This window comes from Mchenga conophoros, linkage group LG7 (assembly GCF_057382185.1).
Source record: "Mchenga conophoros isolate Kocher_MC1m ecotype Shallow Benthic linkage group LG7, M_conophoros_male_GT1.1, whole genome shotgun sequence".
In the NCBI taxonomy this organism is placed as follows: domain Eukaryota; kingdom Metazoa; phylum Chordata; class Actinopteri; order Cichliformes; family Cichlidae; genus Mchenga; species Mchenga conophoros.
In genome coordinates, this window is record NC_140532.1 from 51102620 (window position 1) to 51127225 (window position 24606).

General features: G+C 40.7%; 1 protein-coding gene across 1 annotated transcript; it reads left to right on the plus strand.

Annotated features, from left to right (window-relative positions):
• The first annotated feature begins 5005 nt into the window (after positions 1-5005).
• Positions 5006-24300, plus strand: usp20 (ubiquitin specific peptidase 20). Its single transcript, XM_085280033.1, has 26 exons — positions 5006-5381; positions 5502-5597; positions 5711-5818; positions 5974-6027; positions 6324-6386; positions 6472-6612; positions 6748-6850; positions 7061-7130; positions 7302-7415; positions 7523-7601; positions 8484-9000; positions 9136-9285; positions 9985-10097; positions 10350-10522; positions 15013-15107; positions 15196-15229; positions 15322-15367; positions 15517-15697; positions 15829-15955; positions 16040-16209; positions 16378-16459; positions 17404-17512; positions 17597-17699; positions 17776-17844; positions 17927-18095; positions 19322-24300. Exons 3-25 carry the CDS (start codon positions 5741-5743, stop codon positions 18082-18084), a joined length of 2829 nt encoding a protein of 942 aa, XP_085136159.1. The 5' UTR covers positions 5006-5381; positions 5502-5597; positions 5711-5740; the 3' UTR covers positions 18085-18095; positions 19322-24300.
• The last annotated feature ends 306 nt before the right edge of the window (positions 24301-24606 follow it).

Here is a 24606-nt window from a genome sequence, read left to right on the forward strand (position 1 = left end):
CAAGACACTCCCAATTCATCCAGCGACCCTGCTTGGCCAGCGCTACAGCTCTGGCATTTCTTTTTTATTCAAAATATTGAGTATTTGTGGATATAGTTTACAAAGAAAAAAAGAAGATGGAAAAACACAAACTGTTTACAATGAATACAAAACAGAACTCATGTTGGAACATTGTTTTCTTCTCTTATTATTTACCAAACAAGCAACGAGAAAAAAAAAAAAAAACAGACAAAAAACAAAAAGAGAGAAGAAAAAACGAAAACACCCTGCTCTTTGCTCTGGGAATATACTTATCATCCTCTCCCGCTGTACCAAAGGGAGCAAGTAGGGCGTTGAGAGCTAGTTTCAGGCTGGTAGCCTTGTTCAAAGTGCAGAAAACCTCCTCCCAAAAATTTGCCAGGGCAGGGCAGGTCCAAAACACGTGGGTTAGATTGGCATCATTAGACCCGCACCTGTTACATTGAGGGTCTAAACTGGGATGAAGCTTAACTAGTTTGGATTTAGATAAGTGGGCCCTGTGGACTACTTTGAATTGTAGCAGGGAATGACGGGCGCAGAGTGATGTAGAATTTACCAGAGAGAAGACTGAGTCCCAGACGTCATCTGACATAGATATACCCAACTCCTTCTCCCATGTGGACTTGAGGCCCACAACGGGAGCTGGGGTTACACTGCACAGTTTGTTATAGATGCGAGACATTACAGCTTTGCCTGATAGTTGCAAATTAAGGAGCTCGTTCAGTAACTTAGCAGCTGGAGCTTCTTGAAAATTGGAGAGGTGGGACTGCAAAAAATGTCTGAGGTGTAAATATCTAAAAAAGTGAGTTTTGGGAAGACTGTATTTTCCTGCCAGCTGATCAAATGATGCTAGTTTATTGTGTATAAAGAGATCTTTAAAGCAAATAATACCTGCTCTAAACCAGACCTGGAACAAGTTGTCCAAAGTTGGTGGGAGGAATAGGTGGTTTGAAAGGATGGGGCTTTGAAGTGAAAAATTATTCAAATTGAAATGTCTCCTGAACTGCGCCCACACCTTCCCCAGACTGTAACCAGTAGGTCAGGGACCGAATATTGGCAGCCCAATAGTAAAAGCGGAAGTTAGGGAGTGCCAGACCCCCTTCAGTCTTAGGTTTCTGTAAGTGCACCTTAGTTACTCGAGGTCGTTTACCCTTCCAAATATAAGAGGAGATTATAGAATCTAGAGTTGTAAAGAAAGACTTGGGAATGAAGACCGGTAAAAATTGAAATAAGTATAAGAATTTAGGAAGGATATTCATTTTAATTGAATTAATTCGTCCAACCAGAGTTGTGTTCAGGGGTGACCACTGTTGAAGGCTTTGTTTGACATTCTTCAATAGTGTAAAAAAGTTGGCTTTGAGAAGTTGTTTATACTTTCTTGTAATTGTGATACCCAGGTAGGTGAACTGCTCTTTGAACACTTTAAAGGGGAAACCTGACAAATCTATTGGAAACGCTTCTTCATTTAATAGACAAAGTTCGCTCTTGGACAGATTTAATTTATAACCAGAGACTTGACTGAAATGCATGAGTAGTGACAATATAGATGGTAGGGAAGTATTTGGATTTGAAATAGAAAGCAATAAATCGTCAGCATAGAGAGAGCCTTTGTGTTCAGTTTGACCTCTTTGTATAACCTGGACAAGTTTACTGCTTTGAAAAAGCATTGCTAAGGGTTCAATAGCTAGATCAAATAACAATGGGCTAAGGGGGCAACCCTGACGTGTGCCTCGTTTAAGTTGAAATGGTTTTGATTTCTGGCTATTAGTGCAAACAGACGCAACAGGGGACAAGTATAGGTACTTGATCCATGAGATGAAGTTGGGACCGAACCCAAATCTTTCCAGCACAGCAAATAGATAGTTCCATTCTACACGGTCAAATGCTTTTTCCACATCAAGGGAAAGAACACATTCTGGAGTGTCCTTGGACGGCGTGTGCAGGATATTAAAAAGGCGTTGGATGTTGAAAAAGGGGTGGCACCTTTAACAAAGCCAGACTGATCTTCAGGTATGACTGCTGGCAGGACCCTTTCCAACCTGTGGGCCAGCGCTTTAGCTAGGATCTTAAAGTCGACGTTCAAAAGCGAAATTGGCCTGTATGACGCACACTCAGTTGGATCTTTCCCCTGTTTTGCAATTAAAGTTATGGAAGCATCGTGCCAGGAGGTTGGCAGTTTGCCCTGTGTGAATGCTTCAGGTAGAACTGAGTGGAGTAGAGGTACGAGCTGTGGGGCAAATGATTTGGAAAAATTCTACCGAAAAGCCGTCTGGGCCAGGGGACTTCCCTGACTGTAGAGAGAAAATTGCAGCGCAAATCTCTTTTTTGGAAAATGGCGCATCCAAGATCTCTCTGTGGGTGTCTGCCAGCTCAGGAAAGTCCAAGCTTTTAAGAAAATGTGTGATTGGTGAGTGATCGGTGGGAGATAGCTCTGGCATTTCTGGCTGCATCCTCCTGTCGACGCACCTCCTCCACCATCATATTTCAACATTCGGTTACAGATGCCTGTTACCAGAAAGGTGTTACTGCTCCAAGACCAACCCTCCTCTGCCCTGTTGGACGTTGCCCACGATAGAGAAGAGCAGATTTGGCCTGTAGCACAGCCATGGCTGGGGTTCACTTCCTCCCCGTTGCTAGGGTGGGAGCAGTGCCTCTCAGTCCCAGGAGTCTGTGAGTGATATCTCCAGCCTCACTTTTGCACATTTGAACTCCTCTGCTAGGTTAGGGATAGGCAATGACAGTATCCTGTCGCTGTAGAGTCCAACACTGCTTAGGCATTTCGGAAGTCCAAGCCACTTCCTCATGTAGGTGCTCACTAGCCTCTCCATTCGATTGGCATGATTAAGCGAGACCCTGTACATCATCAGTGGCCACAGTAGTCTGGGTAACAACCCAAACTGTAAGCACCAGAGCTTCAGTTTCTCTGGGAGTGTGGTGTTGTTAATCTGCCTGAGGTCATTAGCCATGTCATGCCGTATTTGGCCCATGTCAGTTGTTAGTTTTGACCAGCCACAAATGCAGTTCTGCAGCTTCTTTCCTACCAGCATTGATGGTCCAATAGTTGCAATGCTGGTTAATCTATTCATCGTTGATACCGTTCCAAGGTCCGTTGCCATAAAATCTGTCTCAAAATGGTCTTCTTCCGTCCCCACTCTCACAGACCCAAGACGTGTCTTCTACTTTGAAGTTTTTGTAGCAATATTGGGTTTACCAAAAAACGGTCTATCAGATTCTCAGGATTGTCTATTGTTGTTTGTTTGGTATTGTCTGCTCCTGGTCCCTCGTTTCCCTGTGTACATGTAAGGGTGTGTGTGCTGTGATGTTCGGGTTTTGCTGCCACACCAGGCCTTGAGAGTCTTCCCGCCTTAGAGCCAGCCACACCTGGAGTAATCACATTCAAATCAAATCAAATCAAATTCAAATTTTATTTGTCACATACACAGTCATACACAGTACGATATGCAGTAAAATGCTTACACAACTGCTCATGACCTAAAGAAAAAAAGAAAAGGCTATGAATAAGATAGGAAATAAATACGAAAATTAAAAAGGATAAATTTAACTAGGAAGGAATAAAATAAAATAAAATATAAAAATTAAAGTTAAAAATGAAATAACTGTACAACACAAATTAGAATGAAGGGTAAATTTAACTGGGAAAGAATAAGATAAAATATATAAGTTAAAATTGAAAAGAAAATAACTGTACAACAAAATACACAATACACAGTATAGAAATATATGAGAATGTATGAAGAAATATAAATATATATATACAATAACAGCAGCCGTACAAGTATTAAATGGAAATGAAGAAATATAATGTCCAGTGTTGTGCAATCCACATTTGTAAGTGTCTTGTGCAGTGGAAATATCACCTATTACTGATCAGCCTTGTCAAGGAAGCACTACTTAAGAGAGTAGCGGAGCAGTGCTAGGCGCAGGTTGGTTGTATTAGGAACACAGTTCTCCTGCTCATAAGGTGAAGATGTACTAACTGAAGTGTCTCTTGTTTCCAGGAGGATTGCAGAAACGTGTGGCGGGAGCTGGGCACCTATGTACATAGACTCAGAGGATAGAGGAACATTTACCGTGGACCACGGAGGAAAATCACTGCATGGGAATTGAGGAACTGTCGCACAGAGAACTCACACACTGTGAATTATTAGTACTTTTGTTGGTATTCTTTGCTGTAAATAAACACATTGTCTACATTCAGAAAGTCCTGCATTTGGGTCCTACTTCTGCCAAACCGTGACACTGTTGTTGGGACTGCTGTCCCCTTCCCCAGACTCACTTTTAAAACATCATTTAAGTACTACATTTTATATTTATTTTGGGATTTCACTGCATAACATTAACATTTGCTTGATAATTTCGGCTAAGATGCCCTGATGAATATATATTTGGTGTCCTGACAGCTGCATAGAAAAAAGCACTCACGTGACATTTATACTACGGAAAGGACTACTTTCTTTCTCTTAAGAAAAATGATTTTGATTAAAACTGTGGGATAAGTGGGTCAAATATGGTAAACCTGTAAAATTATATTTTGTGCAGGTCCTAGGTGAATTTCATGTATGTTATTTTAATCTACTTATTTGTTTATTTTTTTGTATCTATACAAAAAATATTGTATATATGTTCATATATTACTTAGTGCCTGAACCTATCTCCACTCATAATCTGTGTAAAGAAATCTTTGAATGCCAGAGGCCAAACATTACTCTAGCTTCATTTAAATTGTCTGAAATTGTGAAAAGAAAATGTGACAAATATGAGCCCCGTACAAAAAACAAAAGAACAAAACAAAACCAAACAATCAAACAAGAAAAACTAAACTAAACAAGAAAAGACAAATGGGGAAGGAGACACACTCGTTTTTTCACGGCACTGTAAACAGTCAACCGATGGACTCGAGGGACCCATTTAACTTACGTACCTCTGACATACGTACAGTATTATGTCACTTCCGTAAATAGGGACTTTTACGAAATCGAAGCGCACTTTGCGGTTTATGAATCTGAATGTATCTATATATACAAATAAAATAGTTATGAATCAAATGTTAATCAGGAAACAGATCTATTATTAAAAAAGAAGAGAGCCTTCATTTTCATCAGCGGAACTGAATTTGCATGTGCTGACCTAACGGTGGCCGGGGCTGACGTCTCCTCCTTCAGCCTGACGTCGTCCCCAGTGGTCGTGCGTGCCGTGCCGGGCCTCTCTGCAGATGGAGGTGGCGCGGGGGGGGAGGTTGTTTGGGGATGGTTTGCCGGGATATCGCGTCACCTCCTCGGTGTCTTGCTAGCATACTGTCACCTGCTCGCATTCAGCACGAGCTGTTTGCACGGACATGAAAAGTAAGATTTCGGGTCGCGGTAGCCGCTCCTGTTTGTGAGCCCTTTGTAAAGCACGTCGCTGCGGGCCAGGAGATGTTTCGTGAGCTTTGGTGGGTAAACAGAAGGCCTTTACCTTTGCAGGGTTGACAGCTTCTGTTTAGGGGCTTGTTGTCTTCGCGGTAATGACAGACTACAGCTGCTGCTGCATCTGCTTTTGAGCTATCAGCCAGAGACGAGGTGAGTGCGATGTCTGTCTGTGTATTTGGTGTTGAGGTGATGGAGCTAGCGTTAGCTTACAGCAGCCCCTTTCTGAAGACTTTATTGCTATTAATGGCCTGTCACGTTTGCAGACGTCCACCAGAAGAAGATAGTTGGTAACTATGGCTGAACAAGACGTTTGCCTCCACCTCGATTCAATAGGCGAGGTGACAAAGGAGGACCTTCTGCAGAAGTCTAAGGTGCGCTTTTCATACAGTGAAGCTGCTGTCAGATGTAAAATATACCCTGTTGTGGATGGCGACTGAAATAAGCACTTCAGCTGTGTTGTGCTCATGTAATATCCATGCATATAAACTTCTTCTTCTTTACTATGTTGTGTTAATATTGCCTGTAGGGAACTTGTCAGTCATGTGGAGCTGGTGGTCCAAACCTGTGGGCCTGTCTACAGGTAAGGTTAGGACTTAGATCCTGTTAAATACCTTACGTTATTATCTCAAATAGTTAGCTATAAAGCTAAAAGGTGGCTTAACTTCTAAGCCAACACTGCGCTTAGCATATATCATCAGAGACTGGAGGGCCAGGTGAATGCTGTATAATTAATGTTAGCGTGGAGTATAAATGTGCTTAAAAATGCAGTTCCTCTTCAGTTCAGGAAAGCGATAAAGGGTGTTGATTGATTTTTGGATTCTGAACAGAGAAGCAAAAAGGAAGGAGATCCTATCTTACATTGTGTCTGATTTGCAGAATGACTGCCCGTATGTCGGGTGCGGAGAGTCCTACTCTGATCACAGCACCCTGCATGCACAGGTACGGCCCTTTCATACAAAATTTATTTGCAAGCCCCTTTTTTAAAATTAGTAGTCTATAAGCAGATTGTGTGCTTCCTTTTTAGGCTAAGAAGCACAACCTTACCGTGAATCTGACAACGTTCAGGATCTGGTGTTATGTGTGTGAGCGAGAGGTGTTTCTGGAGCACAGGCCGGCCCTGGTGCCCGTAGCTGCTGCAGCACACCTCTGTAAAGCTACAGAGCAGGTATGAGTTCAACCCAGCTCATGTTTTTATGTTAAGTGTCTTACTAGTGGAATTTACATTTTAACATAAGAACAAGAAATACACACACACACACACACACAAGATGCTTATAATATTTGTTTATTCTCTTTCTAGGAAACCTCTCCCCAGACAGTTGGTCACCCACTCAAAGCGGTACCGATTGCTGTGGCCGAAGAAGAAGGCTCAGAGTCAGAAGAGGATGAGCTTAAACCCAGAGGTATATATGCATGCATGCTTGATCAGCTTCAAACATTTCTAGACTGGTGGTCAAAGTTGCCCTGGTTTCTTTTTATTCAGGCCTTGAAGGTTTTTCTTTTCTCTCTGACTTGTACAGCAGTCTTTATGTCTAAGATGTTTAGTTTGAACGCTTTCTGAGAGGATAAAGTGTTTCATGATTGGTGATCTTTTTTTGGATCTTTGTTTGTAGGGTTGACAGGAATGAAAAACATTGGAAATTCCTGCTACATGAACGCAGCTCTTCAAGCCCTGTCCAACTGGTGCGTGCTTTTCCTCCTAAAATGTAGAACAACTTTAATGTTTGTTTTGGTTTTAATCAGGTTAATCATTGGACATATTTCAGTCAAACAATAAAGCTTCTCTTTTGTTTTACATCTACTACTAATGTTAGAGGTGCTTTAACCTCAGCTGTCCCTCTGCCCCCTCATTAGCCCTCCTCTCACTCAGTTTTTTCTGGACTGCGGTGGATTGGTAAGGACTGACAAGAAGCCTGCTTTGTGTAAGAGCTACCAGAAACTCATCTCAGAACTCTGGCATAAAAAACGGTAATTAAAGCATCACAGTGATTGTATGTAAACTGGACAACAAACTAGTGTTTAGTCATTAAAATGAAAACATAATTGCATGTCTCTTATTACTGCTCCCCTCTCAGGCCCAGCTATGTTGTCCCTACCAGCCTGTCCCACGGCATCAAACTGGTGAACCCCATGTTTCGTGGTTACGCTCAGCAGGTAGGGCTGTCCGCCCGGCATGCTTCAACAGCATCTTGACACTGTCCTTTTATTGGATTTTATATCATTAAACCCTTGGATTTGCAAAAAATGCTTTTCACAAGATTACTCGGTTGTGTATTTTAAAGTGCAGTCCATTATTTTTGACTCTGTTTTAAATCTGCAGTTTGTCTCCCCCTTGTGGCAGTTAAAGCAAGTACACAAACATGGTTGATTGGCCTTTGACAAAGAGAAATCCACATTAGTGTTAATTCCTGTTTTCCTTTATCTTTAATCACTTTCATTGTTAGACTACAAGCCTTCCGTCAAATGCCATTTGTCTGGAGGGGGAACTAGACAAAGTAATAGGAAATGGATTTTTTTTCTTTTAACATAAAGACAGGAATTGAATTTCCCTTTCCCTTCTGAGAGGCTGCTTAATCTGAAAGATAACTGCTCCTTGGAATAACACAGGCTTTACTTCTGTTGTTCTGTATCCTTCATATTTGAATACTGAAAAGACCGAGGGCTTCATTTTTACCCAGTTATGTTTCATGGCACGTCTAAGGATAAACTTCAAGTCAGACTTAGTATTTTAGTTTGTCTGATCCTATTTAAAGAGAAAATGCAGACAGTCACACAGTATCGAGATATCTCCAATCCAGTTTCTTGTTATTTTTTCCATATTTTCTCGGTGGCTTAGTTAATGTTTGATTTGTCTGTTTACGCAGTGGCTGTGATCGGCACATGGTATCTCGCTAATGTGCAAACCGATTTCTTGTTACTCCAATGTTTCTGTCTTTTTGCTTGCAATATTTGTGTTTATCTATTGTCCATTTACAAATGTTCTCTGTGAATGCGGCCCTATCCATGCAGTTAATATAAGGTTTCTGTGTTGTCCAGGACACTCAGGAGTTCTTGCGCTGTCTGATGGACCAGCTACACGAAGAGCTGAAGGAGCCTCTGTCGGAGTGTAGCGTGGGCTACGACGGGAGCGACGGGGAGGACAGAAGAGACGGAGACCGCTCCCCCTCTGAGGATGAGTTCCTCTCCTGTGACTCTGGCTCCAGTAGTGACCGAGGGGAGGGAGGAGGGGTGGGTGACAGCGAGCTGCTCATCCAGGATGAGTGTGATGGGATACGGTCACCGGCAGGTGGAATGGGGGACGTCAGTAGTGGTACAGTGATCTCTGAGAAGGAGAGGCTTAAAGAAAGGAGGTTACCCGGCTCCCCGCTCCATGGAGGCTCACAAGAGATGGATGAAGATGCTGATGTGGACACAGCAGTTGAGGAAGGGTTTCCAGAAAGGAGGGCGGAGGATGAAGAGGAGCCTGCAGCCCCAAACACAGAGGTCCAAAGTCAGGAAAACCATCAGACGTCTAACACAGGGCAAAGTCAAGTCCCGAGCAACAACAGCTCAGGTACAAGACCAGCAGGAATACAGTGATTTTATATATTTATATATCTATATATTTATATATTGGATTATTCAGTTATGTATTGTAGAATATCATCAGTTATCATTAAGTTTGTGTTTCCACTGTGATGTTTTCTAGAGCCAGACAATGAAGCATCGATGACCCAGCCCCAGTCCACTCCCTGCAGTCCTGTGCGCACCCTTCAAGAGCTGCATCCCAAACTGTCCTCCAGTCCCCCCCGGTCCAGCCCTCTCCGCTCTTCAGGACCTGCATACTCCTTCAAAAAAGGTGAGAAAATTTCTCATAGACTGCTCAAGATGCTTCACAATTTTAACAGAGTCCCCAGGTTGAGAAACATTTGCCTCGGTAAAACACATTTTTACCGCACTACCGTGGTAGTCGCATGTACAGAACTGTAAGTAAACAACATAGGATGCTTCTTAATGTTTCACATATGAAGCAGGCGAGTCTTTGCCTGTAGAATCACACTGTCCAAAGTGGAGTTCTTGAGTCTTTCTAAGTTTTTTATTTTTGGAGATGTTGGCTGCTTTTACACTCATTTTCACTCCAAGGTTTAGGTCAGGTGACTGTGGAGGCTCACGTGACTCGTGTATCATTCAAACCGTCAGTCGGTTGAAAAAAAACCACATAATTTATTCCCATTTCTTTGGCTGAATTTAAAATGTCAATGATAACACAGTTTGATAGGCATAAAGTAGTACTTTGACACATATTAGCTGAAAACTTGGGATGTCTCATCATGGTGTGCAGTGTGGCCTTTAAAAAATGAGAAAACTGGACAAGTGAAGGATGAATGAATTAGTGGCAGGCATTAAAAGGTATGTGTAGCTGATGAATAGTATCTGAAAGTCATTTTCAGTTTGAGTATACACAGTTACAAAGATGTTAGTTAAGGTGGCACTCTTTGAGATGCTCTCTGCCTTTGTCTTCTGAAGCCAGCCCTCCCTCCCATCATGTGTCTTCCAGCTCAGCTGCTGCTCAGTGCCAGGAAGAAAAAACAGTCTCACTATCGCAGTGTGATCTCGGACATCTTTGATGGTTCGATCCTCAGTCTAGTCCAGTGTTTGACCTGTGACAGGGTAAGATGCACTTCACATATTTGAACACAAGGGGGAGGTAGAGTATACGCTTGATAAAATATGTTTATTTGTTAAATTATATTACATTTCCTATCAAAGCAGGTTTAAATGAAATGAAGTGACTTGTGCAATTATTTCATTTCAGTATTATACAGACTTTTTTGTGTAATTAGAGTGATTAAAACACATTCATAATTGCTCTTTTACTGCTAGAGGTATGCTGTTTAAACTGGTTCTCTGAATTTGGTACAGGTCTCAACTACAGTGGAAACCTTCCAGGACTTATCCCTCCCTATTCCTGGTAAAGAAGACCTAGCAAAGCTCCATTCATCCATCCATCAGAACCTGCCGGTGAAGACTGGTGTGTGCCCTGACACTTACGGCTCGCAGGGGTGGATCTCCTACATCATGGACTCCATACGGCGGTCAGTGAATGAAATATAATTGAAAAAGGCTGAGACGACGTTTGCATGTTTGAACCTTAGTTGTGCATAATGTTGACTGCTGATGTTACCGATATACTTTTAATCTGGTATGTTTCTGACTTTAGTTTCCTGTAACTTCAGATATAGTTAGATAAGCTTTCTATATGCCTGCAAGGTAACATTTTTACAGAATTAACAGCGAGTAGAAACTTGCTTGGCCTGTCGGTTTTTTTCAAAGTCTTTGTGTATTTCCTGAAAACGAATCATAAAACTACAAAAGCTTCTTATTTAGCTAGTCTTTTCAGTAGGTGCTGCAACACGTGTCTGTGTGTTTGATGATGAAGATGAACGCATGTGCTATGCCAGATCTATAAACTAAATAGATCTAAAAAATGAATAGTTTATTTCCTCTAACTAGCAATCACTTTGCTAGTTAGAGGAAGTGTATTGCAGGTGATGCCTCATAGATAACTTCCTTCAATGATTTATCACATTTTTTTCTGAAAATGTGCTGATAAACAGATAAAGTTTGTGTGTAGGACATGTAGAGAGGCCATCTAGAGTCACTCAGTTACTCATTGGTTGGACAGATTTGGTAAACTTAAGGTGGCTCTGAAAAGCACTACACTTACACTTTTCAGCAAAAATACTCTGGATAGTGACGTCACACGGTTGCACCGCATCGAGTTAACAGTTAGCAGTCCCCTGGAAATGGGTTCTGTTCAACCTTTCCAGTTTGAACCAGAACAATCTGAGAGAGGATGAAAATAGTCAACCAATACTTAGTTTAGATGAAGATGAAAACAATCCGTCACACGAGGATGTGAAAGTGAGGGAAAACTACTGGTGTCTATGCAGCTACTGCTTGCCAATGGCAATGGTGTCGTGCCAAATTATGCATCCCCGACAGAGACCCAGAGTGCACTGAGAAGTAAATAACAATGGCGGCCTACTGGTAAATCGGTTTTGTATAAAATGTGCCTAAAAGGAAAACATTTGGCGTATTTTAATACCACATATATGTTATTGGAAGCACAGTGCATATTTTAGCGCAAACATGTGTTAATAGCCGGGGTTCCCTTTAAAAGCTACTCCTTTGATTTCATAATAACACTCAAGCAATGGTGGAAGAGGGCTTTTATTGTTTAACCCAGATTTATTCTCTTTTTAAAAAATTCTGCTGACTTAGAGCATCTTTGAACTCATTACTGTTTTTGTTTTTTGGCTTAAAACATTACTGTATTTCCCGGACTACAAAGCGCACCTGAATATCAGAATCAGAATCAGAATACTTTATTGATCCCTGGGGGAAATTATTTTTTGTTACAGTGCTCCATTATAAACCAACATTAAGACAAGACAGACAATACACTAACTAAGAATAGTACAATATATACATATATATATACATACATACATACATAAGTCACTCATAAATAAATAGCTGAAAAAGAAACATGTGTAGTTATAGCAGCAAACAGTGTGTTAAGTATTAGCCGCACAAGCTAAAATCAGGGGAAAATCCTGTTTTGTACATACATTAGCCGCACCTGACTAAAAGCCGCAGGTGTTTCAATGTTGACTTATCATATGTAAGAGAATATACACAAAGGGAATTGTCAGGAAAGAGATGGCTGTTTGGAGACATCACTTTTATTAATATTTTGAAAAACAAGTTATGGGTACATATTTGCATAACTTTTTAGGTATATGTACAAGTAGCGGTAATTACAAGTACGAAACATGTGCTGTGCTTCATAAATGAGTAACAAATGTAGTACATAACAATAACCTACAGCACACCAGAAAAATAGATTCGGCCTACCTTTTAGGCTCAGGTGCAGTGACACGGCTTTAACAAGAAGAAAAGTCAGTCATTCACCATCTTTCTCTTCTTCCTGCGCACTAAAACCACCAAAGTCCTCTCCTCCAGTGTCGGATACGAACAGGCTCAGGGTGGCTTCGTCATCCACTCTCCGCTTCTCTCCTTCGTTGTCACTTTCAAAACCAAAGAAATCCTCGTTGTCAGTGTCAGAGTCGAACACCCTCTGAAGGGCCGTGGCGGTGTCCTCCTCTTCATCATGCAGCAGTCCAGCCCTTCGAAATCCGTTGGTGATCGTGGATGTTTTCACACTTTTCCACGCTGTCAGAATCCACCGGTGGAGTTGAGCATAACTTGCTTTTCGCAAGTTTATCGCCGCTCGTCATCCACGCCTCCCACTGAACGCGTAGCGCTACTTTGAATTTTGTTTTTCGCGCTACTTCGTACGGCACTACGTTGCCTGGCGGATGGACATGTGACCAACATACCACTCTTGAACCCCGATACTGTGTGTCTGATCATATGCCCTTCCGCCAGGCAACGTAGTGCCGTACAACAGCGGAACAAACAAAAAAATCGTCTTATGATATGACAAAACTCATGGATAATCCATAGAATCACCTGACTAAAAGCGGCAGGGTTCAACGCTTGTGCAAAAAGTAGCGGCTTATAGCCCGACAATTACGGTACTCTTTTGGTTCGGTCTCATTGGTAAGTGTATTTTTCCAAAAATCACCATCAAACTACCTGTGCACGTATGTTGGCACTATACAGGCAGAGCATCCGGAGACTAAAGAGCCAGATATCTCCCTCAGGAAGGAGTGCAGATAAGATCTGACCTATAAGGTCATACTCCTACGCTTTGTTTGCGTCATCATAGCTCAAAAATTCATGTTCACATTACTACTCTGCTGTGATGGCACAGACTAGTTTATGAAGTCTTGTTTCAAAGCTTTGACTTTTACCTTCACGGCTGTTGCAATCTTGATATTATGGAAACAGAAGTGGCCGTGTTTTGACAATGCTGTTATCAGCTAACACAGGGGTCAGCTTTTTCCCCATGAGAAACCGGGACTGTTGTGGAGCGCTGCAGGTAGAAATATGAAGGACAGCAGACAGGTGATCATCACTGAGAGGGGATTTGTTAAACTTAGTCACTAAGCATATTTATTGACATATGAAGGTAGAGCCAAAGAGCGTCTTCTGATACACGGAAATCTCTCCTCTATGAGAGAGCAATAAAGATCCAGCAGTGATGATGATGTGAAATACTAATGATTCGGTGCTTTTGCTCTTGCAACATGGTTCATTTTTAGCAATGACTTACACAACACTTCCTGGTGTATAATTCAGTGCAAAAACATCAATTTCAGTTCTGTGTTCATTTCAGTCACTTTATCTTTCTTCAGATTTAGACAGCCATTCGTTGTAACACCTGCCAGTTTGTGCCGTTTCAGCTCCAGCCTATCCAAGCATGCGGTTACCGTCATGGACGAATCACTCCAGCTCCTCCATGATGTCAAACTCTCTTGTTTCACGTGTACATAGACTTATATTGGGCTGTGTTGCAGATATCACATTTCTCATCCGGTGGCAAGGAGAAAAAGTCAAAATTGTCTGCTTTGTTTTCAGCCGAAGCTTTAGATTTCCCCGAAATGTCCTCGTTCCTTCCTGTTAACAGTTTGCACATTTTCAAATGCTGTTTTATCAAGGTGTGTTAGTCCGGCCCAAAAAGTAAAAATATTCTTACTGAGAATATTTTTACTGTTTTTCAGTTGTTTTTGTGGGAACTCACAAAGCTGGTCTTGACCACCCCATACGTGGATGTTTAAAACTTTCACTCTCTAAAACAGTCAAGTTCTTCAAGTCTACGTGTTTCATCTTGTATTCATATTTTCATCGTGGTGATTCAGTGGTGAATCACACTAATCTGCTCTACACAAACTAAACATACAACTTTACCTCCAACTTCAGTAAATAAATTCTTAGAAGTCAAAGTCATTTTTAAAAACTACTTAAAAAACAGACATCCGCCTTCAAAATAAAAGCAACAAAATTACATTATGATTTGAAGCTATTCTCCAATGGAAATTTGGTGGTTACAATGGAAAACACTTGAGTGATTTATAATTATTTATATGAGTGCTTTTGGATGAATTGTTACTCCATTTTTTAGTTATTGGCAGGTAATTCTTATCAAATTAACCCAAAGTCGCCTCAGAAAGGGCGAGTGACTTCAGTTAGCTTTAATTAGCTCTGGTGGAGTCTTTGCAAAGACTCTAGTGATTATAGCGGACATCTGTAACCTTAAGATTTCCAGTTATTAAGTCACGCCCCCAATAACCTTAATTCTTAATACAATAAATATAATTTTGACTCGCTTTTGGAGCCAGCCCCAAACGGCCATTTCAAGGAATTGCAGTTTTCCAGATGTTCTAACTTTCACATCAGTCCATCCTCTAACTCACTTTGTTTTGTCTGAGAATCAAGCTTAAAGAATATTCAGGCTTATTAGTAAGAATAATTAAAAATGACTAATTGAAAAAGGGGAAACATTTTCACTATGTGATCAACTGCGCTGAAGTTTAGAGTTGCCTTTTAAAGCTAATATTTCTCCAGCTTGCTTTGGTTTTTTTTTGTTATGAGTATTTGTGTTTGTGTTGTGCAGGTTTGTAGTCTCATGTATCCCCAGTTGGTTTTGGGGGCCCATGGTAACACTAGAGGACTGCCTTGCTGCTTTTTTTGCTGCAGATGAACTCAAAGGTAATTGGTGCTCTAATAATGCTCCAATACTAGCATAGTTTATATGTCAGAATTTCAATTTCCATTCATTTTCTTTGTTTTTTCCCAGGGGATAACATGTACAGCTGTGAGAGATGTAAAAAGTGCGTCAAATTAAATGCTTGAAATATATATCCTTGATTTAAAAGGAGAGTACTTGTATGCATTTATTCACACAGTGTTTTCTTTTCTACAGGTTGAGAAATGGTGTCAAATACTGCAAAGTGCTTAGACTTCCAGAGGTGCGGTTTTCTTTTCTTTTTTCTTTTTACTTTTTTTTTTTTTTTTAGCTCAGCACTTTCTTTCAGTAGATAACACATCGGTTTCATTTGCAATCTGCTGCATAATGCCATCTTTAATTTCCTTGTTTTGTCCTGTATTTGCTGCATAGATTCTGTGCATTCACCTGAAACGTTTTCGGCACGAGGTCATGTATTCGTTCAAGATAAGCAGCCACGTGTCCTTCCCGCTCGAGGGCCTCGACATGCGACCTTTCCTGGCTAAAGAGAGTCCATCGCAAGTTACCACTTACGACTTGCTGTCAGTCATTTGCCACCATGGCACTGCAGGAAGTATGAGACCACAAAGTTTCCTGTTGATATATTATTTCCCCCGTGGGCAATATTTCTCACAGAGCGAGCAAAACACATATCCGATTAGCATCTGTCTCTAATATGTTTTGTCATGCTGTTTATGGGTGCAGGTGGGCACTACATAGCTTACTGTCAGAATGTAATCAACGGCCAGTGGTATGAGTTTGATGACCAGTATGTTACCGAAGTCCATGAGACGGTGGTGCAGAACGCAGAGGCTTATGTGTTGTTCTATAGGTGAGCAAAGGCGTCATTTACATAGACTCTACGCTAATTCGTCCAAGATGTGTTAAGTGATTTATTTCTATTGTACTCGTGCAGGAAAAGTAGCGAGGAGGCTGTGAGAGAGAGGCAGAAGGTGGTGGCTCTGGCCAATATGAAGGAGCCCAGCCTGCTGCAGTTTTACATCTCCAGAGAATGGCTCAACAAGTTCAACACCTTCGCTGAGCCAGGCCCCATCAGCAACCACACGTTTCTTTGTCAACATGGCGGTATGTGTGGTTAATAAGTCTCTTCTTTAAAATCAGAATTGCTCGCTTTACTTTCATGGCTCAGCCTGCAGCTTGGTATAAATATTTTTATTAAGTCGTCCACTGACTTGTCTTGATTAGAAAAACATGCCTGCACTGTCTTTATTAACGTGTTTCATCTCTGTGCAGGGATCCCTCCTAATAAATACCACTACATAGATGATCTGGTTGTGATTGTTCCCCAGAACGTGTGGGAATACCTTTACAACAGGTAAACGTGCTCCATGCTGCCAAACAAACCTCAGTATGACTATGTTACGACCTTGGCCTGGGATAACCTGGGCGTAACAAGAAATGTGATTTCCCCACTCCAACTCCACCCAAGAAAGAGCCAAAACACAGAGCAATTGCAAATGCTATGCAGCTATTTATTGACTTCAGCAGTGAGCTATGGCAATGAAACAAACAAAAGATCTCCAAAGGTCCCTAATCTTCCCTGACCAAATTAAGAGTCAAACAAAAGACAATTTGCTCACCTAAACCCCTATCCAGTAAACAAGAGAAAAGAGGTTTTAATGATTAAAGGCTTCTCACTCCTGTAGTGTTCAGTATATACAGTGAAACAGAACAAGTTGTCTGATTTACAAAACTATTTACACAGATCTCGACCAGCACTCTTGAAATCAGACACACAAAAGTGACAGTCACTTTGTGGCTGAGTTGCTTTGGTGCCAAGCACTTCTGCTTTGCAGTAATAGCACTTAGAACAAGGAGGTTGAGCTAGGAGGAAGGAAATGTCGCAAACTGACTTGTTCCAACGGCTGTATTACAGCACCACACTTGAATTCACTGAGCGCTTTAGAATGACCCACTCTTTCACCAACGTGTGTAAAGTCAAGCTGCGTGGTTAGGTGCTTGATTTTTATACCTGAAAAAGGTTGAAGAGGTGTCACTCAGTACTTTTGTCTGTATTAAAAAAGAAACCAGACGCTGCTGCTGTTTAGAATCAAAATGACCAAAACTGTCACTCGGCATAAGAGCTGAATGGTTATGTCATGTAGCAACATTGTTGACCACTTTGATTATATTAGGCAGCAGCACCCATTTAAAGATGACATGCATCTCAGCATTGATGTAAAGACCAACAAAAAGGCCTTATACTTCCTTATCAAATCATGTGTTAATCTCTCTGTTACGGATTTTTTCTGCTTTCAGCTTCGGAGGTGGCCCAGCAGTCAACCACCTCTACATGTGTGCAATCTGTCAGGTGGAGATTGAAGCTCTAGCTAAACGCAGAAAAACAGAAATTGACACCTTCATCAAGGTAAACGTGTGTGTTATGCAAAAGTTTACCTTTGTGCTAAAGTGTCTTTGTGTTGAATGAACTTTTTTTTTCTCTTGTGTGTAGCTGAACAAAGAGTTTCAAGCTGAGGAGGCTCCAACAGTGATCCTGTGTATCAGCATGCAGTGGTTCAGAGAGTGGGAGAGCTTTGTGAAGGGCAAAGACAATGGTACGATGAGTAGCAGCGCATTCGAGTTCCCATCTTTCTCTCTTTACCAAATACTTTTATACTTTCCTTTTCCCAGAGCCACCCGGTCCCATCGACAACAGTAAAATCGGTGTTATGAAAGGAGGACATATACAGCTAAAGCAAGGTAAGTCTGAGGAGGTTGAAAAGGACATAAAGGTAGAAAATCAATGTACTGTTTTTAGACATTGCGTGTTTTTTCACCACAGGTGCAGACTATGGTCAGATCTCAGAGGAGACTTGGCAGTACTTGTTGGGAATTTATGGCGGAGGCCCTGAGATTGCAGTGAGACAGACGGTGGCCCCGGCTGACCCCGACACCCTTCACGGAGAGAGGAAGATTGAGGCAGAGACGAGAGCACTTTGAGATAAAGAGAGGTTGGAATCTTTACACTTTGCTTCATTACTGTGCAAAACTTTTGAGACTGATGTTTTTGAATTTTTTAAAAGTGATCTTTAGCAATAGTTCTCTGGCCTCATTTTGAGTCCAGTCCTCGTACCTGACCATTTTCAGAGGAAATTTGTTTAATGTTTGTTGTTTAATTTTAAATTGTATCTTTAGGCACTTTGTTATTAGGAGCCTGTCACGAAGATTATTTGTTCCCATTTCCTTGAGTTGAATCTATAAAAAAACACCCCAAATCCAAACATAAGACAGTTACACAACACAGAGCTATTAGCTTTAAATTTGGCACATCTCCACATGGTGTGCAGTGTGTCCTAAAAAAAAATTAAGGAACCTGGATAAAGACGACCTGGCAGGCCTCAAAAACGTGAAAAAATGGACCTAAAAGTTGCATCTGGACTTCATCTCCTGTTATCTGAAGTGGCTGAGGTGTGTGTAATTACACAGGAGCTGGAGTGAAAATCAGTGGCAACAGGTCTTATAAACAAAGGAATTCAGATTCTGTATTTTTGGTGTAAATTCTGATCACAGAGCAGGGGATCCACATTTAAAACTTATTATCAACATGTATGGTGGCGGTCAGAAGAGGTCCAACAGTGAGTGTCTACAGCCATCTGTAAAACACGGGGGAGTTGCTGCCTTGGTTTGTGGGATTTGTGATGAAACAAATATAATAAGTATTGTCAGATATTGATTCACCATGATATACCATCTAGAAAGTGTCTGATTGGTAACAGCTTCATCTTTTAGCAATAAGTGATTCAAAAATCGCAATAAAATGCCTCCTCAGAGCCCAGACCTCAACATTATTGAAGCAGCGTGGGATCATCTTGACAGAGAAGAGAACAAAAGGCCTGAAGCTCTGTTGCTGAACTTGTTAGAACTGTACAAACTCTGTATTTCCGTGTATGTTTGCAGGATTCAATAAATGTCTGGAATTTTTTTGGAAAATATATAGCAGTGAGAGGTGGCTCAAGACATTTGCACAACACTGTACTTATAAACATACATATCCCTATATATGCTGTATATACACAGAGTGAATTCAGGTATGCCTTTTAGTGTATTTGGGTAAATCAGCAGAAAGAAGGATATCTGGTCTCTTAACTGCTATAAATCCAAAATATAGAGTTGGAGATGATGCCTCACTAAGGGTCTGCTCATTCTCAAACTGTTTCTCAACTTTTATCATCCCCAGGTCTTCTGAGCCCTTTTTCCACTCTTGTCCTCACAGGAAGCTGAGGAATTTGCACCACGGTGAAGAAGCCCCATCTTGAGCACTTTGTAAATGTAGCAGCATGTTATTCTGAAGCCATGTTGCAGCAAGAGAAAACGCTACCTAAAAACAACACGGTTTATTTGTTGGATAACTTTGATCCTTAATGTTGAGGTGTACAAATAAGATGTTGTCACATCCCTGGAGCTGTTTTTGGTAGCTGTGGTGTCTCAGTGGCCGCTGTAGTGACATGGTGTTGTATAATGCTAAACGGGCAGATGGCTGCAAGTATTACAAGACGAAATGCTGCGGAGAATAGAATTACAGTGTGTTGCTTTTGAGGACTTCTCTTCTTCCCTGGAAGCAAACCCAGAGACATTAACAGTGCTTTTTGTTATTTAGTTACATATCAGCAGGTACGGCCATGACGAGAGGGATGTCAGATAAATCACAGTCGGACACTTTGATCTTTAAAGGGGACATATTATGCATATCTACTTTGTTTTTCCACAAAAGATGGCAAAAGAGCATCTCTAGAGATATTGCATGTAGTTACATACAGGCCCCACTGGTGAATAGATGCACCTGAATACAACAGACCTGCCCCGGTGTACATTTCTGTGTTTTCATGTCACCTTTACTGCTTTAGTCCAAGCTCAGCTCGGTCCTTTACGTCTCTTTGCATCTCTCCTCATCGCACCCTGTACTGCATTTCAGCACGTTTAAAATCCCACTACAGCTGGCCTCATTTACATAATCTTCAGTTTTTGTTTACAGACAATGAAATGAGTGTGAAATATGAAGACACAAACTACAACCTGGCTTGTAACCTGTCGCCAGTTATGAGCCAGTTTTTAAAGCTGCATTGCTAAAGTTTCAGTTTTTGAATTGATCCATGGTTCATAATCATGAGCTCGAATCAGTGGTTGTTTGTGATTGCTTTGTGTTGCATGTAAAATGATCACACTGAGAATGATAGAAACATCAGAGTCTCTCATTCACGTCTATGTGGCACACTGTGCTGTACTGCTCTCACTGGGTGGTGCTTTCGGCTGCTCCCGTGTGTGTCTTACAGACCACTTCCTGAAAAGGAGATTGGGCACCAGCAGCACTTTTAATTTAAAGCTACAGGCACTGAAAGCGTCTGTTGAAAACTGGGGGTATAAGCTGAACCTTAAACATTTCGGGGACATGTAAAGCCTGCATCAACATGTTAAAGTGGTATATAATATGTCCTCTTTAAAAGCACTCAGGTCTGTGGGTCTTTTCAGGTTTGAATTTGTTTAAAAGGGTTTACAGACTACAAAAATGCATGTTCCAAAAGACTTTGGGTATAAATGCATGAAAAAAAAGTTGTTTTTTTTTTGTTCTTCTTTGCTCAAGTGAGGACATTTCACTGACAGGTTGAGTTTTTTTTTATTTTTTATTTTTATACCCCAAACAGACAACCCGTTATCTTTTTGTGTGCTCAAAATGATCGAAGTGTTGACTCGCTTCTGTTTAGTTTACGCAAGCAGCTATCAATACTTAGGAGTTTATGAATATTAACAGATGGAAATTTGGAAATGGGAATTTTCATGGGGCATAAACAGAAAGTTGAGCGTGAGAGAGGATTAATGAAGAGAATCTTGTGCAACAAAACATCAGAGCTGGTTTTTATGAGGAGAAGAGACAGAAGCTTTTGATTTCTAAGTGTAAATTAACTTTGAGATGCCTGTTATTACAATAGACCATTATGCAGTATTTGTTTAAAGGGCAGTATTAAGTACAAAGTGCTTTTTCCCACCATCTTCTAAAAATTTAGCAGAAATAACACAACAGCTTCACAAACAGATATCACATATGCAAAAAAAAAAAGAAGAAAAGAAACATGTCGCACCAATAAGGTTACTCCTTATACTGATTCGGTGTATGTATACTTTTTTTTATTATTATTATTTTGTTTTATACTACTGTGCAATGTTTGGACTCCAATCTGAAGGTGGTAAATAAAAAAAAAAACCTTGTAAAAATTTAGCATAAGTATAAAATGTTAGATATTTTCCTGAAGTGTGCAATTCATGTTGCAGAAATGCAAGAGAGATAATTCGATAACAAATCTGTAAGAAGCTTAGCTAAGTAAACTTAGTCATCCTCTTTCTCATTTCAGATAAACCACACGCTTGCCTTTTTTGTTCTTTTTAAAAAATAAATAAATAATAGAACCCTAACCCTTGCCAAACGTCGCCCCCACATTTTAAGTAGTTAATGCTTGGCATTATTTTAATAAGCTAATTCTTTCCCTTTAATATATTAGACTACATTACATTATATTAGTCTAGTCTACTGTCAGTTAATAATAATCAGGTTTAGAAATGGTGTTAATGAGCTATTACATGCTTCTTCTTTTTTTTGTCAATTTACATGACATGAAGTCTCCATAGGTGTTTTTCATAAAGTGTCAGTGCATATACATTGCTTTTAAATCTCTATTTTATCAGTAATCATTAAGGGAGAAATTATATGTATTAGACTGGCAGTGAAAAACCTCCAGAAGTAGACTGTGGGTAAATGTTGCAACTCAGCTGATGCCGGTTTAAAAGTAGCTAGAAGTACTTTGATAACGAAATTTTCAGGGCCAAATGACTGAAAATAATAGTGAGGGCTTATTTAATCTTTTATGTAAGATGAAGGTGCAAAGTGGTGTTTGTTCCAGAGTGTTCCCCGTTCTGTGTCATTTGCTTTTTTTTAAAAAATAAAAAATTCCTCTAAGTGAAATTACTATTTTTCCCTGATGACGAGTTCACCCACACATATTTGGGAGTAATCGTCTGAATTTCTTCACATTTGTATCAAGGAATCATTTTTGGCTATAATTTGAGGCATAACAGATGGGTCTCAATAATAGAGTATGATCATTCACCCCGGTTGCGTTTGCCAAATAGAAGAGCCAAAATAGAGGCACAGGACAAATTGACAGTGAATTCAACCATAAAGCCAAAACTGGCTCACCTCTGTACATGTAGTTATATATCTAGGTTTCCAATAAAATCAAAGTTAATGTTTGTTTGTTTTTTGGGGGGTGGAGAATTAATGGTCAACCAGGGCTCCACCAGAGTTCAGGTACAGAAGTGGTAGATTGTTTCTGGCTGGGTGGGCCCAGATCACTTCTATCGCTTGGTAGATCATATGGTCCTTCTGACTTCATTAGGTGGTGACCTTCTGCTAGGATGGTTCTCAGTTCATCCAAATTATTGTAGTTAAAGGAGCTTGGAAAGAAAACCGTCTGGACTTCTTTAAGTTTCCTTAAAAACATCTCACCTCTTATCCGAGAAGCTTCTCTAGTTCTAAGAGCAATTGGTGAAGAGTGAAGAGTAGAAGAGCCACCTCGACAAGACAAGACTCAGCTATTCATCTGCATTTAAAGGACACAGGTCTCTCTTTTGAAGATGCCAATGTTCACATTTCGGACAGAGAAGACAGATGGTTTGAAAGAAGAGCGAAGGAAGCATCTATGTCCACTGTGAACGACCATCTTTGAACAGAGGCGGTGGTTTAAGACACCAACAGTCTGCCATCTATAATCCAGTTTTGAGAACCCTTCCCAGACGCCTTAACGACCACTCACATCCTGAGCCATTTGACCTCAGTAAATCACCTGATAGGGTGGGGCTTAGTCTCACAGTGGGTTCACCTGAAACATTGACTGATTGTGCCTCACACCTGCTTTCAAAGGTGTGGGGCAGAGGATCAACAGGGGGTCCACGACCCTCTTGGGGACACTCCCAATAGGGCTTAAAATCTGGAACTCTCCACCATTTGCTCTTAGAACTGAAGAAGCTTCTTGGATGAGAGGTGAAAAGTCTTCAAGGAAACTTAAAGAAGTCCAGACACTTTGTTTTCAAGTGCCATACATTGCGCTAGGACGATTTGGAGCTGGGATGACATTTGGCACTTCCAAGTTTGAGGCCACAATTCCCAACCGAAAAAGGGTGCAGGTCTCTTTCCACTTTGGAAAGTAGTTTCTCCCATAGGGGAGTTCAAGTATCTTTAGATCTAGAGAATGGGACTAGCATATTGTCTGAAGAGATGCAGGTGCTGTACCGGTCTGTTGTGGTGAAGAAAGAAATGAGTGTAAAGGTGAAGCTGTAGATTTACTAGTCATGCTACATTTCTGTCCTCACCTATGGTTAGAGCTGGGCGTGAAGACCGAAAGAACGAGATTGTGGATACAAGCAGTGGAAATGAGCTTCCTCTGAAGGGTGTCTTGGCTTGCCATGGCTATTGAGTGGACTCACTACTGTGCATGTTCAGCTCTAAATTTTCCAGATTTCTAATATCTCATTCTGTGACATATCTACTTTAACCTTTTGGTTCCCGTGGCATTCTTGCCTTCCAGCTAAGTGAGGCGCCCCTTATCCAAAACAACTTCACATTTGGCACTGTGCTTGTATAGTCAGCAATACACCCATCCAATGTGAAACTTGATTGCGGAAATAGGCGACAGTAGTTCAGATAGACACAGATTCATCAATTATTTAAATTTTTTTATATTTAAAAAGACCTTGGACATTTTTACTCTCTAACAAGAAAGTAGAAATAGGGTTTCCCTTTAATGTGTTCGAGTCATCTTAGCAGAATAAAACAAAACTTTGACAAATACCGATCAAAAATTAAGTGTTTGATGTGTGCTTTTTCCCTTAATAATAGCTGGGGTAACTCTATCTGCACTATAGTCATCCTACTTTTGAATACAGTGCCTTCAATCCCCTACACACTGTTTGTTAAGGTGGGAAATTTCCCAACATTCATCCACCTTTACATTAGTCATGTATGTCTAGCAGTGTACTATTAACTCTAACAGCTTTATTTGTTTGGAAGCTCAATCGAGAAGGCTCTCATTCATGCAGAGATATTAAGGAAAGCGATGAGAACTCAGGAGGTAATCATTCCTTTGTTCTCCAGCTTTATATGAAAAACAACAGGAACCTTTGAAAGGCGCGTCCTAACACATGATAGGCAGAATTACTTTTTTCCATTGTTTTGTTTACACCACTGATTTGTTCATTGTTTTCTAATGTGTTTTCTTTTAGCACATTTCCATGTTGTATCCACGAGAGGTGTTATTGGCGATATGTGTATTATGTTTAGATACATGTTTTTTTTTTGGGGGGGGGGGGGGGGGGGGAAGTGCAATGAAATAAAAGACAAATCTTAGTGCAATCTCAGCTCTATCATCAAAGATGTGCTTGACATGCTGACAGTCTGAACAGCTGACCTGAAGACTG

Excerpts from the sequence above, each read along its gene's own strand:
- usp20 (XM_085280033.1), top strand. The coding sequence starts at position 5,741 with ATGGCTGAACAAGACGTTTGCCTCCACCTCGATTCAATAGGCGAGGTG. Across the intron at positions 7,602-8,483 it reads TTCGTGGTTACGCTCAGCAG|GACACTCAGGAGTTCTTGCG; the intron begins GTAGGGCTGTCC and ends TGTGTTGTCCAG. Across the intron at positions 15,230-15,321 it reads AGCTGTGAGAGATGTAAAAA|GTTGAGAAATGGTGTCAAAT; the intron begins GTGCGTCAAATT and ends TCTTTTCTACAG.